This window comes from Chanodichthys erythropterus, chromosome 1 (genome assembly GCF_024489055.1).
Source record: "Chanodichthys erythropterus isolate Z2021 chromosome 1, ASM2448905v1, whole genome shotgun sequence".
Classification (NCBI taxonomy): Eukaryota; Metazoa; Chordata; class Actinopteri; order Cypriniformes; family Xenocyprididae; genus Chanodichthys; species Chanodichthys erythropterus.
The window spans coordinates 22,559,729-22,577,098 of NC_090221.1; the positions used below are offsets into that span (position 1 = coordinate 22,559,729).

General features: G+C 38.2%; 1 protein-coding gene across 4 annotated transcripts in view; it reads right to left on the reverse strand.

Moving 5' to 3' along the window:
• Nucleotides 1-17,370, reverse strand: part of stox2b (storkhead box 2b) — an 85,970-nt gene continuing 68,600 nt past the window's right edge. For all 4 annotated transcript variants that reach the window (XM_067382182.1, XM_067382154.1, XM_067382165.1 and 1 more), the window contains exons 2-4: nucleotides 13,024-13,176; nucleotides 3,609-5,868; nucleotides 1-190 (exon numbers count right to left, since the gene is read on the reverse strand). In XM_067382182.1, coding sequence (XP_067238283.1) covers nucleotides 1-190; nucleotides 3,609-5,868; nucleotides 13,024-13,156 — 2,583 coding nt within the window. In that variant the 5' untranslated portion in view covers nucleotides 13,157-13,176. The remainder of the gene's footprint in view (nucleotides 191-3,608; nucleotides 5,869-13,023; nucleotides 13,177-17,370) is intronic.

A 17,370-nucleotide genomic window follows, 5' to 3' on the forward strand; every position in this document is an offset into this window, starting at 1 on the left:
CTACACACTGGTGATGGAGGCCTGTTTCTCCGTGCGGTTGGCGGGCGGCTCACGGATGGTACGGAAGCTGGGGGGCTGGTAGGGAGGCGGGGGTCTTTTGGTGCCAATGTGTCCTGGACTCAAAGCCATATTCTGACGCCTGCTATTTTCCACATTACTTGAGGTGTTCGAAGCAAGGCTTTCCCGTGTGCTGAAGCAGTACAGAAGGACAGAAAGGGAAAAAGAATGAAAGTGTTATGAAGAAAGCAGAAATGGAAAATTGATTAGTAACATGCTGAAAGAGGAACACAGATGGGAGTTAATCAAAGATTAACAATCGCAATCTTGTCATTAGTGTTGATCAAGGTTGTGCACTATTCAGGGCTGCATTTCCCAAAAGCATTGTAAGTTGATCGTAGAGACCATTGGTGGCAATTTTTCTACAATCAACTTAGTCTTACAATGCTTTTGGGAAACGCAGCCCAGAACTGAACTGAGAATGCCGTTTTAATCCCAAATAAACTCCTGAATTTAAAGTTGCAAACAGGATGTAGAATTTGAATTTGACTACAAGAAGCAGAATTAAAATGGAATGAAATTCAAAATGGTGGCATATATAAATGTTCCTGTCAATATCTATAATAGCAAGTCACAACAATGCTTGTCGTGCTGTAAAGCAAAATTAAAATCTTTTAGAGAACTGTGATGATTTTTTCTTGAGCTTAGTTTAGAAAAATATGTCCAATATTCCTTGATGAATAAAAGGGTTATTATTTTTAAAATACCCCCAAAACTTTAAACAGTATAGATAGATAGATAGATAGATAGATAGATAGATAGATAGATAGATAGATAGATAGATAGATAGATAGATAGATAGATAGATAGATAGATAGATAGATAGATAGATAGATAGATAGATAGATAGATAGATAGATAGATAGATAGATAGATAGATAGATAGATAGATAGATAGATAGATAATAAAGTATATATGTTTGGGACAAAACAGAAATGATTATACAAATGTTGTATTGGATTAATGAAGTTTGTTCTGAGTGACCGTGTTGAATTTCTTTGAATAACTTCATTTTAAATTCCAACTTCATTCAGTTCATTTAATTGATACTAAATTAAAAGTAAATGGAAAAGAGAAAGGACAGTATGGAAGCTAAGAAAAAAAGTAAGTAAAATGAGGAATACAAACCTGAAAGAACAGAATATTTATAAAAGTTTCATGGATTTCTATGCTGACTCTAAAAGCATCATGCCAATAAATGTTTCTCTCAAAGAGCCCAAACATGCCCAATGTAAGATGCAGGACTATATGAGAGAGGTTGTATAAACAAAAATCATCTGAAAATGTCACATTAATTGGTTTATTTTAAATGTGACTGATTAAATTTAGATTCCCCCTTTCAGATTTGGGCAATCAAATGCAAATGGAATCCATTCAGACGACATACAGCTCAGCTCCACTTCTAAGCTAGTTCATTCAGCTTTAAATAACCAGCACATATATTAAACATCAGTATCATGATCAAATTTCAACCCATTTGAATATATCACTGTAAAAACTCAGATTTGAAAGTTAGCAAATCAGTATTTTTTGTGTGTTTTATGTCTATTTTATTTGTTATTAGTAGTATAATAACTAAAAAAAATGTTTTTTTAAATGGATAACTATTAAGAAATATACATTTTATACATCACTGTAAAATAAATAAATAAATAAAACCCTGCAAACTCCTACATAAATAAATCAATTTTTATGGGTGTACCTATTAAAGGACTAATATAATAATATTCACATTGGTTTTTATAATGTTTAGGACAATAGTTGAGTATTTTTTGACATACCGCTGTTTAAAACATACCATTTCCCTTTTCTATGATGTTTTGAACATGGCTTGCCACCAAAATGCAAGAAGGGAGAATGAAAACACAGGAAGGAACTGCACAAAACAAATATATATACACACACAGAAGGTAAAAACTACAACTGAACCACTGTATGAAAAACAACATACTTTAATTTGGGAAAAAAAAAATAAAAAAAATATCACAGTTAAAAACAAAATTAAACATGGGGGTAACATTTTGTTCCTCAAATGTTTGAAATGTCTCATCAGTCTTTTGGCACTAAGCGGGGTCACCGTCACTACAGTGAAGTGTTCTTACCACGCTCTGCCTCACAGGGTGACCCGAGTAACAGAACAGTGCTTGTTTTTCTTCACCCAATCACATTTTTTTTTTTAAACACAGTCAACTTCATCAATTTCAGCAGTTCAAGAAGTCTGATTTTTAAAACATGGTATATTCCCTCAAGTGGATATCACAAACTTCTTTATATCAATCTGGATGATGAGTCTTTTTTATTGTTGGATTTTTTTCCTGCAAAACGGACTTTGCATCCAACTTTGCAAAGTGTTTTCTGAGTCAATATTATTGCACTGCAATATCTGAGCATGAAAACATCTACTGGAAGTTTGTAGTATGAGAAGTTTCAGACATTTGGAAGATGAGATCAAAGGGTTTGGGTGCAGGTTGAAAGGGAGGACAAGGATAACGTCAGGACATAAAGTTGCACAAGTTGCATCATGTGCTCAAGGCAATTTATTATTTAAGTAAGGCCTCAAACACATCAATAGATAAAGTGACAGAGATGTGCTTATCCATTTTATATTGTGATAATTTTGAGAACAGTGTTAATTAACCCAATGGATTTTGGTTGAGAACACACATTGCAACAATGCAGCCTTAAAATACAAACATAATGTTCATTTAGACAAAAATGACAAAAGGAGCACCCAAAACAACACATTTAAACAAAAAAATCAGTTTAAAACAAAACCAAACAAAAACAAATGGTGTAAACCCTTTTAAAGATTGCAGTTATAAAACTGGTAGTGGTTGACCTACATTAAGGTATATTAAGTACCTCTCACATGTTAGGGCCTCTCCCATTTTAGTTAAAACCTGATACATAGTGGAGTAGCATTAAACCACAAAAATACTCTACGCAAGTATGAATCCTTGCAAAATGTGTCATATTTGTAATGCAACGTGTAAAAGTCATTCTCATCACTTCTGCAAGGGCCACTATAGTGGGAAGTTATATTTCAGGTCAACTACTGTTGTGGCAGAGCAACAATTTTAACAGTATCGTGCTAAGCATGTAACAGTTAGTTAAACTGTTGACATATTTATAACTAGTTACCTGAAATATAACCCAGAGGTTAAATGGCACATGACATTTTAAATTAACTCTATTAGGTTACTGAAGTTTGTTGCCGCCACAGCACTTACAATGCATTGGCCAAGCACTGGTATTTTTGTACTTGCATAGAGTATGTTTCTGGCCTTAATGTCATTCACAGAGGTGGTTACTACTGCTTAAAATAAGAAAATGTAAGGCTTGAACAACTGGGTTTAAACTAAGACTCTACGGAATTCTGTAATGTCTATAAAAGCAAAAAAAAAAAAACCCTAAATGTTCCTGTGAGTTAACACTGAGTTAAAAACAAGGATATGTCTATTCATAGAATAGCATAACTCTCATTTCAGACACACCCTATTGCCAACACAACAAATGAAACAAACCCTTAAATTGGCCCTGAGTGCCTTACCGTGGGGAATTAAATCCACTGTCCACAGTCACACTGCTGGAGTCCATACTGTCCAGTCGGGTAGAATGGACTGATTTTTGGCTGTTGTTGCCCTCACCTTCCTTGGGACTTAGAAAGGTAAGGTTCTTCTCAAACTTCCGCTGCAAATCCCGCTCCTTCTCACGTTCCAGCAGCCATTGCATTGTCCCTCCCTCTTCTAGAACTTTCTCCTCCACTCGGTTCTTATGACTTGTCTCCTCCGAATCGTCATCCGACACATTGTAATAGTCAAAGGTGGTTTCTGCGCATGAAGCCTGCTCCTGAGCCGAGGATGGTGGCACGGTCAGTGGTAGAGGTTTATCGAAATGCTCCTGAGTCTCCAGGACCTCTGCTGACTTGGTGTGAGGGGACTTACCTATCGTACCTGGCCTTGAGAAGCTGCTCTCCACGTAGTCTGGAGGCTTAAACAAAGTCTCTTGGCTGTAAACCTCTGGCATTTTGTCCAAGTCACCTGAGTCGGGATTGTGTTGGTGTAACAATCGTCCATTGGGGAGATGCTCAGGAGTTTGGCTCGTTGTCGCTATAGGAATACTACTTTGTCCCTTGGCTGACTCCTCTTTATATTCTATAGGGTGAGATGGTGGTAGATGAGGGGTCAGTCGGTCAGAGGAGATCCCTTTCCAGACACTATCCGTAAAGTCATGGCTGGGTTTTACAAGAGATGATGGGGCAGAGAGAGAGACTTCATTTGCCGCAGTACACTGGAAATAGTCATCCACAGGTGTTTTGGGAGAGCAAGACTTCAGGTCATTGTAAGCAGGAAGACTATCCCTGCTTTTACTCTTCTCCAGCGTCCGGTAAAGCACAGCATCCTCTGAGGATCCTCTCCCAACATCAGGCACACAAACGTCAGAGTGTAATCTAGCAGCAGAGAGCATAATGCGGGAATAGTGGGTTGCCTGCGCAGACGCCCTCAAAGTACCATCGTCAGTGTAGTACCGATTCCTGTCATCGGGACTGCACTCAAATTCCTCTGGGCCACCTAAAAATGGACCACCAAGAGGTCCCTTGGAGTTGTCCATAGAGCGTGACCTTTCTTTGGCCTTGTCTGACCTCTCATTTCGTGACTTTCTCTCTTGTGTATGACTATGACTTCGGTGGACTTTGGAATGTGACTGTGCCCTAGAGGGTTCTGGGAATGGCATTTCTGTCCGCCGCTTTGCTAGTTCCCCAGAAACATCCCACTCTGGAGCGGTTGTAAAGTGAGACTCCACAATATTGGGGTTGCTGTGAACCATATACTTCCCCCTATTTCGCTCCATGGACATCATGGTTTCACGTGGAGAACGTACCAATGAGGAGCTGTAGAATCTGTAATCCCGGTCATAGGATATGTCCAGGTTGGATCCTTCAGATGGATCCCCCCTGGATGCTCGTGTTTTGCTATGTGAACGTGAGGCCTTGCCCTGCTGGGTCTTTCGATGGCTGCGGCTCCTCTTGCTGCGTGCACTTTGCTGAGCCGAGGAGTTCGCTTTGTTCCTCTGTGCCTTCTCTTCCTCCAATCGTTTCATTACTGCTGTGTGGCGAGCAAGGTTCTCCACCGTGAGATCTGGGTTAATCCGACGGATGATCTCCATCTCCACCTCTCTGGGAACGGTGGTTGGTGTCTCCTCGTCCCGCAGTGGCCACTCCTCAGGTGGGAACTGGGCGGAAAACGTGGCTAGATGTTTTGTCTTGTCCTTCTTAAAGCTCAACCTGAAGAGCTTCAGTCCAAACTTCTTAGACTGCTTCTCCCCACTGCTGCTGCTTCCATCTTTGTGTTTACTGTTTGTCTCTGTTTTAAATGGAAAACTAAGCGCACTCTTACTCTTCTCTGATGGCTGCTGAGGGGGCGGAGACACAGGAGAAACCTCTTTATGCTCCTTAGACCTTCTCTGTAAGGTTGAGGTATGTGTGCTAGGCATGTCCTCCCGGTAGCTGTTGTTGTAGGAATCACTGTGGTTCTTGTGATGAGTTCTTTCCCGGACACATCCGGATGTGGAGGGTGTCATTGTACCTGAATGAGGAGAGGTACACGGCTGCTGCTGCTGCTGCTGCATGCGTTCTGGTATCCTTTCGTCTAGGTGATACCACTTGCTGTTAGTCCTAATGAGGGAAGGCGTGATGAAGTATGTCTGCTGGGTGACAATGAAATAACCCTCTGGAGTTGGGTAGATCTTCCGCTCTCGGACCAGCATGTTGAGCGTGTGCCGCAAAATCTCCATACTTGGAGTGGGGACGCCTACCAGACAGAAAAAGAGACAGAAGACGATCAGTCCAATACGGCAAAACAATTACCTTGACACTAACAATATCCATGTGACACTGAAACCACAATCTTAATCTGATTGTAACAAACTAAAAGTATCACAAGGTGCGATTCCACAAAATGACAATATACTGGGATTTAAAAACATGCTGTATTTTTTTTGTTTCAAGCACTTACAATTCTTTTATGTATAATAATGTTTGTTGTCCTTTACTCGAAGATTGCCTCTCATTTCATCCCCTCTACACTGACCAATATACAGATCACAACATGCCAGAGAGCTTAGATCTGCATATATGCTCAATAAAGCTAAAATAAACAGCTTTTTATTAAAAATCCATTACCATTCTGCTCTGTGCAATACTATGTATGGGTGTGTTTAATGCAGCATATAGACACGGTGCAGCAGTGTCTGCCTTCCGTGCATGGCTGACTGCTTTCAGAGCTTTGCTGCTCTGCTGGCATTACTCCCCATTACATCATGGAGTCCTTAAAACCAGCCTAGTGTGACGCAACATCTCCCCCCAACCCAACCCTGCAGCTAAAACGCAGCAAGCAACATCCCATTCAAACATCCACACTTCAGGGCGAGAGTTTTCAGTATGTCTGTCTCATAAACTTTGGTGGTCCAAATAGAGATATTTGTGATGATAGCTTAGGTGAGCGCATTTGTGATGTCATAGTTTTAAAAGAGAAACAGTCTATGAGTATTTTTTCCACTCCTGAACTCTTTCAAACAGTAAAGAAGCCCCCAAATGTGATAATATATGGAGTTAGAGTTGAGCGCTATATCAGTTCTGCTTCGTCATTTGCAGTACATTCGTAGTCCAGTGCACTTGTAAATGTGGACACTGAGGTGGAGAAGGGTTGCCTGTACTTACATCATAGTTGCTGCTTAGTTTCCCTGTCAATGAGGTGCAATCCTAATTCAACCTTACACACACACACACTCACACACACGACTGTCTAATCCAATCGAGAACAACAGCCCCTCACTTAATGCAGAAATTCACTTTGGTTCTAAAGACAGAGCTGTTGAGTTAAGAAGTTCTTCTCAAGATCTTGATAGATGCCTTACATTCAAATGACTATTAAACACAGCAGACATTTTAGATTTATTAAACTGCAACATAAAGAAAAAGGCATCTCAAGATGGAGCAACCAAGACAAATGTCCATTCCAAGTTCAGAGGGTTTTATAAAAATAATCAAATCACTACTACCATTCAATGACTATATTTACATGTGCACCAATAATGCAATTATTTCTCATAATCAGAGTAAAGTCTTAATCGCAGTAAGATGTTTACATGACATGAGCAGAACTCTTACACTCAATACATGCAATTTTCATTACGCTGATTATTCGCTAATAAGTATGGTTATACCACACTCAGATAGGCAGTATGCAGCTGCTTTTTTCTTGTAGTGGAAGCATGCTGTGCAGTCAAGTCGGAGCTCGCGTCACTCTCTCAGGCGGACATTGCCATATAGTTAAAATTAACAATGTCACATTTTTATTGAAGGGTCCGATTCTGGAATCCACTGTCACTTCTATATATATGCTTTTGTGTGAATGTTAATAATCAAGGTATTAATCAAAAATGAATATTTATCCTTCCATATATTCAATTATTTTAATGACTTCTTCAAGCTTCATTTACTTTACTTTTAATCTTCAATCACTAGAAAATAATGATGAATATTGTCTGTACCTCTTACTGAGAGAAAAGTACAACTTACCTGTTTGTTCTGTCCTGATTAGAGCAAGAGCTCAACCAACTTCAACCTTGAAGTTGCTATGTACCTGTGAATGTGTTCTGGTTCTCTGTTACAGATCAGTATTGGTTAAATGAACAAACCAAATACCAAATGGCACCCTGGATGCTGGAATGACTTGTTTTTCCAGACAAACTGGTGCCTAGAAGAGCAGTTCTGTGACCTTGGATGTATGTCACTCCGTGCCTAAACCAGGGGTTTGTTGTCATCTGTATAATCTATGGAGACATGCTTATGTCTATCAATCCATGTGTGAACAATTTCTAAATCTATTTCTTAGCCAATCAGAATCCTTTTCACCTGAAGCAATGACATAGTTTAGTGACCTGTGTAAAGTATAATTGCTGTGGTTTTGTGAATGGATGGATGCAGAGCAGCCTACGAACTGACTTTTTTTTTGTTGTTGTTGTTGAAGCTGACTTTTGCTGATGAAACTGCAAAGTATTCTTCAGTAAAATTTTCTTTAACTAATTTTATCATATCATCATATCTGGTCCTTGGGTCTTAACTGTATCCACTAATATCCCCTTAATCCCCTACAGTATTTGCTAAAAACTGACTAAGTATATATAACAGAAATTTAGTGTTTGTGTTATTTGTTTTTTATCATTTCATGGGAATATGACTAGCAAAGTTTTCATGTCACACACAGTTAACTGACATTTTGCAAATATTTGTACTTTTAACTGGAAAACCAACTCATGCACTCTAGATTTTTTTAATTTATATCTCTGTATGAGAATTTTTTTATGGGTCATACAACTCTGGGGATTCTACTACATTTAAAACAATCATTTTCAACACTCCAATATGAGCTCACTGAAATTTTTTATGATTGGATGTTAATAATCTGTTCAATAACTGGTTAAAGCTGATGCGGCTGCCACTGCCGCTCACAAAAAGAAAATATTTTTTATCTTTGGCTGCACTTATTGCAAAGAGGTCAATGGGGGGCAAGATCTGCTTGGTTATAAACATTCTTCCAAATATCTTCCTTTGTGTACAGAACAAAGAAATATATACAGGTTTGGACCAACTTGAGGGTGAATAAATAATGAGAATTAAAATTTTTGGGTGAACTATCCCTTTAAGAACAACGAAGCCCTGCTGCAAAAAAAGGATAAAAAAAAATGTAACTCAACTAAACTTCAACCCTCTTTAGATTACACAAAAAACTGTCAGAAGAATACACTGAGTCTTTGTTGCCGAAGTTTCCATTTCAAAGTTTTACTTTTACATTAGAAGTGTTTTTTTTTCACCAAACAAACAGACTTTGACCTCTAAAAAAAAGAAAAAAAAGAGAGAAACCAAGCAGTAATAATGTGATGCTGTGTGCCTCACAAAAAGACTATTTTTCACAACAGATCAATGCAACATCCTCTTAACAGCAGCTTCCTCCAAAATAAACACATTAGTGGATTTGCACCTGAGCCAAAACAGAAACTTCATTGGGGGAATTTTCTTTCCTGCAATATATGCAGGGAGAAGAACTGCTACATGAGTCATATGAAAATTGGCTCTGTGGAATAACATGTTACATTTCAATGATGCCTGTATGCTTTATTTTTACATTCAATGTGCCTCTCTCCAACACACTTTTATCTTTTTACCAGAACAAAACTATCCCCATTAAGACTTTTATACACACTCAGATACATTTACATGTATTTATTTGTCAGATTTGATCTAAAGTGACTTAAAGTAGTTCAAGGTAACCTTACAAACTGAATCAAACCAAACCTACTAAGGTGCCCTATTTACCTGGTGACCACAAACACCACAGACTCTGACTTGCCTTCTCAATACTGGTAATATAGTCCAGGTCCAGGTGTGCAAAAAGCATAGGCGTAATTTGCGGGTGGGACGGGTGGTGTGGGTGGGTCACGTCCCCACCACTTTTTGAAATGATCGATATTGTCCCCACCACTTTTTGAATCATCTCGCGGCATCTCGCGGATATCTAATACAAAAGAAACACCTCTAGTTGATTATCAATTTGTGTTAATAATAGGCGATCTGGCGCTGGGATGTGTTGTTTTTGAAATCATGTTGAGTGCTCGTTGTCGCTGTTATCAGAGGCGCAACAGTGTTCTCTTGGCGCTCGTGCACACTGCGCAGTGTTCACACGGACGAGCGCTTCAATCTAATGCGACTCTCTATTCGTTACGTTGAATCACAAAACAAAATACACATAAACGTGTCCCTGCTCTTGATATACAATCACTGACGAACATCTTTGGTTTTAATGATAAAAAAAAAAATAAAAAAAATCATACATGGTTGGATTCGAACCCAGAATCTCTTGCATGCTAAACGAAAATAATGCCTCCAGTCCATCAGGACAATCTATTTTCAGCAGCGGATCCACATATTTATTAACTAATATACATACTCTCGAGACATATTGTATTATAGCAGATGTAAGGAAGAAACTATCATATTAGTTTTAATATCATATCATTTTTATTGTAATTATACCCCCCCCCCCCCCCCCCACACACACACACACACACACACATACACATTTCTGTCCCACCCACTTTTTAAAACAAAGTTACGCCACTGGCAAAAAGTATAGCTGGTTCAAAACTTTGTGTTTAGGGTGTGAGCTGGAAGGATGAGATCCTGATTCTATAGCAACTTCTTTGTTCACTACTGATTCTATAGTAACTTCGCTGCCTCACAACGTAAGGGACACAGAGCTCATTATGACTCAGTATCTGCTGCATCTCTTTAGCTCAGTCTCACTCTCACGATATAATCAACATCATACTACTGAGAAGCTGAAACGGACCATATTTGACCACAAAAAAAACAAAAACATAACTGACATTTAGCACAACAATTAAGGCTTTGCTAATACATTTAGGGCTAGGCAATATATTGAATAAATCACAATATTTTTTTAGTCACATCAAATAAACCAATAATCTTGAATACTGCAATGATTTTTTGGGGTAAGTCCTAAAGACTGACTTCACAATCTTCAAATATATAGAGCATCTTGAATAGTGCCTTTGATTTAAACATTGGTAGCAAACATGGCATTAGAATAGGTAAGGTTCAGTTACAATTCAAGTGAATTAATTCAAAATCATAATTTTAAGCCATTTTAGAAGGATACAAAAAAAAAAAAAGTACTTTTATATTTTCTTCTATTGCTCTCTATATCAGGGGCATGCAGTCCCTCTTAGCGGTGCGTGGAATTTAATGCAAGACTCCAAGTTCACATCCGCCAACAACGTTTTAAAAAAAATTGTTAAACAGATCAGACCATCCTGTATGGATAGAACATCACACTACCCACCGATATCATCTGAAGTCTAGCAAATACTGATGCGACCTGCTTCACCAGACCCTGGCAACCCAAAAAAGGTTTATTAAATAAGATGTGCTATGACATTCATTTACACTTTGCAAGAAGAGGGACTCGTTTCAACTGAAGTGAGACGAAAATGGTACAAAATATTTCACAATGACATTTAATGTGGAAACCACAAAAACCCAATGGAGGTCGACAGGCAAAATCGGAGGGGCGCTATGTTTGAAGAGCTTAGAAGGATTGCAAGCGAGAGAGATCATGGCCACCAGTGGGCATGCTTCTGATTTGTTTAACCCATACTGTACAAAGAAAATGATGCAAAATGTATGCAAAATGACCATCACTAGAGAGTAGAAAATGCTGGAGTGCAGTACTAGCAGATCAAAAGAAAACCATACCAAAAAAGCAACAAAAGACTTTATCTCCAAATAGCTATTTCACGGAATGTATGATAAATGGCAATGTACAAATAAATGTGATCAATAGTTCCAAGAACCACTCGCAGTAGATCAGTAGTTGTAAAATTGATTTTGACCCAATTTAAATGTTGAATGAATCATGAAAAAAACTAAATATTAGGGCTGCACGATATATTGCTTGAGATTGTCACGTGCATTTTGTCAGTAAAGCCAGTTCCCTGATTACCGCTAAATCACCATAACCTGCTTTCAAATGGAGCGGCATTTAATAGACAGAGCCGTAGATCACTGAAAAGCCACGCAATATCGCGTTCATTATCGAAGGCGATTCATCTGCGATATGAACGCAATATTGCGTGGCTTGTCAGTGATCTACGGTTCTGTCTATTAAATGCCGCTCCATTTGAAAGCAGGTGATGGCAGGTGATTGAACCGGCTTTACTGACGAAATGCGCGTGACACCTCATGCGATATATCGTGCAGCCCTACTAAATATATATAAACAATAGATATCTGATGTTATTTATGTATATATTTTATTGGTGAAATATAAAATAAATCTGACCTTGAGTTAAAAAACAAACAAAAATATATATAAATAATATATTTGATGTTCTTTATGCTGATGACTTTACACTTTAGTCTTGTTTTAAATGCACGCAATGCTTTGGCAGTACTAATGTAAAAATATTTGTCATTCTGGTCCCTTAAAACTGAAACTAAAACCATGCACATTCTGTCTGTCTAACGATCTCTCTCTTTTTCATTCATATGCACGTCCTGCCTCATTGTTGCTCTCTAATAACTTCACTGAAGTAGCCCATTCCTTAGTTACTAGTTGTAAAGTGACATTTTTGAGTTAGTAAAAGAGGCTTGGGCTAAAATATTAAACTGTCAACTTGAGATTTGAATCCGTGATGGAAGGAAGTTTCACCCAAAACACAATATCACACGAGTAGCCATGCGATATGTCTTTATATTAGCACGGCTGTGCCTATATATTTGTATAGTTTTCTACACTGATACAGTATATTCAAATATACATCTAAAACCAGCATTTCAAAAAATAAAATATATTTAATACTTGTGTTTAGTTGCATCACACTTTAAAGCCTTAAGAATGCTGATTCACTATGTCTGTATCACATCCACTGAGAAAATATTACAACACATTTTCCCCATAATCCAACCACAAATTTCAGCAAAACAACATTATCCTGTGCTGTTTCTGCAATAAGTGCATATAACAACGGATGTTAAACTTTCCGTATCACTACAGTGACAACATCATGGTTTACAGCACTCTAAATATGAGACTTTATCCAGATGTTCCAGGTTATGGCTATTATCATGTGCAAATGGCTGTGTAAATGGTTACGGCTGGTGTTACTGGCAAAAACTGAAGAAAATAAATTCACTGAACCGCTATAAAACAGATTCAACATGTAAGATTTACAGATGCTTCCAGCACCTTTTAAGAGGCATGAAAATAACAGAGCACGTCTGGTCTCATGTAAGGTGAAAAATATTAAGCTCAACATTAATTTCTCTGAAGCGAGGTTGAACTTATGTTGCACTTATGTTCTGTGTTATCATTGAAGGACATTACCTGGGAAGCATGTTGCTAGGTGTTCGATGAGAGTCTCTTGCGTGACAGTCTTACGGGCGGAGTTCATGGCAGAAATGGCCAGGCACAGGATTTCTCCCAGTGGGATAAACTGGGATTGGCTGATGGGAGACATGCTGATGGGAGACACATCACCTGCAAAGGACAGAGATCAAAGGTCAAAGTTTAACTGAGTGTGGCAGAGGTCAAAAAAAGTTACACTGTTGGTTTTTTAGGAGGGCAGAACAGGCATCATGACTTTGTAAAGGAACTGATCAAAGTTATGATGCATAAGGTCATTTAATAAAACAACACTATTAACAAAATGATTAACTGTCCCAATATTTAACCATTTCAAGATTACCTGCATCAGATGATAACATTCTAAAATCAACAACAACAAAAAAATTATACTATGGATACACAGATACCACAGTGTTTTTTAAGTGAAACCCTCGTTTAAGCACTGATCGTTCACACCTCAGTTTTGAAAAAAAAATTAAAAAAAATGGGCGTGTAAAGCTGTGGAAAAGTGGGAGTGTAGAAGGTGGGAAGAGGGGAGACAACAACCTATAAAACCAGACTCATTACAGACAAATGAATATTAAAATATGATCAGAGAAAGAAAAACAAACAACAGAGTTGGGGGCACCTTGATGAATTTTAAAAATATAACCCTATGACAACAAACTCAAAAAAAACTTCGAGACACTACTAACAACTATTATGAACAAATCAAATATGTTTTGATAAATTGTTCTTTGAAATATCAACAATATGAAAACATGAAGAAATATGTGCGCATACATGGTGCTTGTTCATGTTTTTAGCACTAGTATATTAAAAATCACTTGAAATACGGTCCAGGTATGAACTGATATCCACTATACTAAACTCGTTGCGGTGTCCTGTGCAGAAATTTCTCTCATGCGTGTGTTGTTACATATTATATTTTGTTACAGCCATATTTTCATGTGTTGGTAGTCAAAATCCAGCTCTGACCACATCATGGAGAAAATGCAAACAACACTTTTGTGTTACTGTACTGAGGAAACACACTTATGACATGTGTCCGAATGCAAATCTAAACAAGCAGGTGAAGGAACAGTGCTAAATGGAGACATTTGAAATCTCCATGCACAATACGGCACAGTGATAGGATTAAAAGGGTTCATTCTCATGAATAATGTGGAGAAAAGCTCAGAAACTGATGACGTGGACTCGTACTCTGTAGCCAATCATGACTCTGCTAATTAACGCATCAGCATTAGCCTTTGAAATACCCTTATCAGCTGACCTCTACAACATACTCCCAAAACTGCACGCTGACGACCGATTGCTGGCAATCCAACAAAAATCACTTTCCAAAAACGTTTTAATCTACAGTCACTGTTTCTGAAAAGCGCTACAGTAGAAATGACATATCCCACCTTTAGCCTGCTGAAATCCAAATCTCTGCCTTAGACACAACTATATCATCCTTAACTACCGACCTAACACGGTCCAGCTCTCTGGACCGACCCACATTCTCTGCTACTCTAAGACCTTTCCCAAAAATAGCACAGAACATCTGGTGCTACACTCTCCAGTAAAGGCCCTGGAAGAGACACTCAGAGGAAGCAGCACTCCCAGTCAGCAGGCCTTGGCACCTGGGTAAGTAGCTCAGCATGGATCCCTGGCTTTTAGGATCCAAATCGGGCTTATCAAGCATGCAAAGCGAGGACAGAAACACACTAATGCACCTTCCTGGCTGGCGAAGAACAAGGGTAAGCTGATTAAGACAAAACACATGTGAGAAGTGCACAAAGTGAGCTAGTGTCTATGTGAAGGTGGAAAGCAATAACCAGACATGCTCGGGATTGCAAGACTGATAAAGATGAAACGCTGACCTAAGATCTGTTTGATGCCACAGCCAGATACAGGTTATCAGGGGCTGTAGATGCAGGAACCTAATTGTAGATGAAGATGGAGATGGTGTTTATTCTACAGGAGAATCACATGAACTACAGATATGCATAGGTGTCTCATTTACAGTCTGGCCTAATGCCATTATTTGAACAATGTCCAGGAGGTTGTCAAACCTGCTCAAAAACCCAGGTTTAGAAGTAACAAGAGATTAACAGTACACCCAACCATTATAGTGTGCATACTATAGGGAGCAATCTCATCACAAACATATGTACAATGAAGAATATCCTTTAGTATGTTGTCACATGAGAAATAGCAGAGTTAAGTACAAAACAAGAGTCTAAAAATTGACTATTGAATAAACTAACCAGGGACTTGTCATTCACAGACCATCTGATATATACTGCACACAAAAATGCCAATAGCTGACAGAAAACAGCTTAATCCACCAGGGAAAAAAGCCATGTTATAAGGAAGAACTAATCAATTGAATTTGTTGGATTTGCCAGGTTAATGGCATCAAAAATATACCATACTATAATTCACCCTTTGATGGGAGTTTGATTGAAAGCCAACCCGACCAATGACAACACTGAATACGCCATTTTGTCCGACAAACAAACCAGAATTGACCTTAAAAAAATGGTGTTTAGATGTCTTTCTGTGGATGAAACAACATACCTTCTAATGTTAATACTCGTTTATTACTAGTAGGATCGGTCATAACACATTAAAGAGCCACACAATGATATGTATTGTTTGAATTTCTTATAAAATGAGAAAATTTGAAAGCTAAACCTTTGTTTCGTACCAAAAGTAACCTGCTCTGTCTTGTCTGTTGGCACGTTGTCAGTGTCCTCTTTACTCAGTGATGTATTTTTCACTCTGCGAGAACATGATGTGTGGCGTGAGTGTGCATGGCTTGTCAGACAAAGCAACAGTAATTAAGGGCACTCTTTGCGAAGGGTCACTGATTATTTCCCAGACCCTCCAAAAAATAAAGTCTTCGCACGCATGGAGGACCAAATTACTCAAAATGAAATAAATAAATAATGAATTCAATAAAACAACAATTTAATATAACAGTTTATTCTGAAATAAGTAAATAATTAATTTAATTATTAATTCAATTATTAAATAAATCAATAAATAAATGCATCTATTTCTTTTGCAAAAATTCCATGAAAACACAACATTTATTGTTTAATATATTTGACAATATCCTCTTCCACACACTATTATTGTGTTTAAATATATATTTTTTCATAATTGAATGTTTTTCATAAAAATATGCTGCATTTTTTATTTGACAAATCATGTATTTCCAAAGCATGATTTTCCCAAAGATTCTTTTCATAATAATAGAGGACATTTCACAAATGCCAATCAACAAGCAGTGGGCGTTACTTGCGCTAATTGGTTTAAAGTTGTAGAGCGGACAGACATGACAAATCGATCTTCATGTGGTTGGTGACATTAGTCACGGTTTACTCAAGTTTTTTTTTTCTCCTCATTAAAATCAAATGATCAGCAATGACTGTATATCAAAAGCAGGGACACGTTTGTGTGTATTTTGTTTTGTGATTACACCGGAAAGAATAGACCCTCCGCAGCGGCATTTGCAACAGATTGACGCACGTGCTCATCTGTGTGAAGACACTCAGCGTGATATCAAAATCAACACATGCCTGCACCAGATCGCCTCTTTTTAACACAAATTAATGTCAACTGGATATGTTTCATTTGCATTAGGTATATGTACATACAGTGAGATTTAAAAAAAAAAAAAAAAGTGGTAGGGACAATATCGACCCTGGCAAAATGTGGTGGGGACATCACATTCCTACCTGCAAATTACGCCTGTCACATAACTACTCATCTACAAGAACTCTGCATTCAGTGCTGGTAAAGTGTTCCATATGTAGGCTAGTCATCAATTTCTAGATCCTCTGATGCACTTATTGCCACTTGCAGATCCCTTATGTCGTCTAATCCAAATAACAGAGCATCGCCAAACAAAACATTCCCTTCTACTTCATCTGCAAATGAAAGCAGTCTGTTTTTAACTTGATCAAGTCCTTGTTCGAGATGCATCGGCGCTCTGCAGGCCGAACGCAGTATGCGTTTGGAGAGCATGTGACTCGTTATGCTTTTGAATCGCTCTCATGGTACGCTGATGTCATACGCCGATCGGCGTATCACCTCGCCAGATCTAAGTAATTTATCCAAAAGGATTAGCCAATTAGCGCTAAGCACCGCCCCCTGCCTGTTGACTGGCATTTGTGAAATGTCCTCTATTATTATGAAAAGAATCTTTGGGAAAATCGTGCTTTGGAAATACATGATTCGTCAAATAGGCTTCATTCGTAAATTCAGCATATAATTTTGAAAAACGGCTTTTTGAAAAAGCACATTCAATTTTTAAAAAATAATTTAAACAAT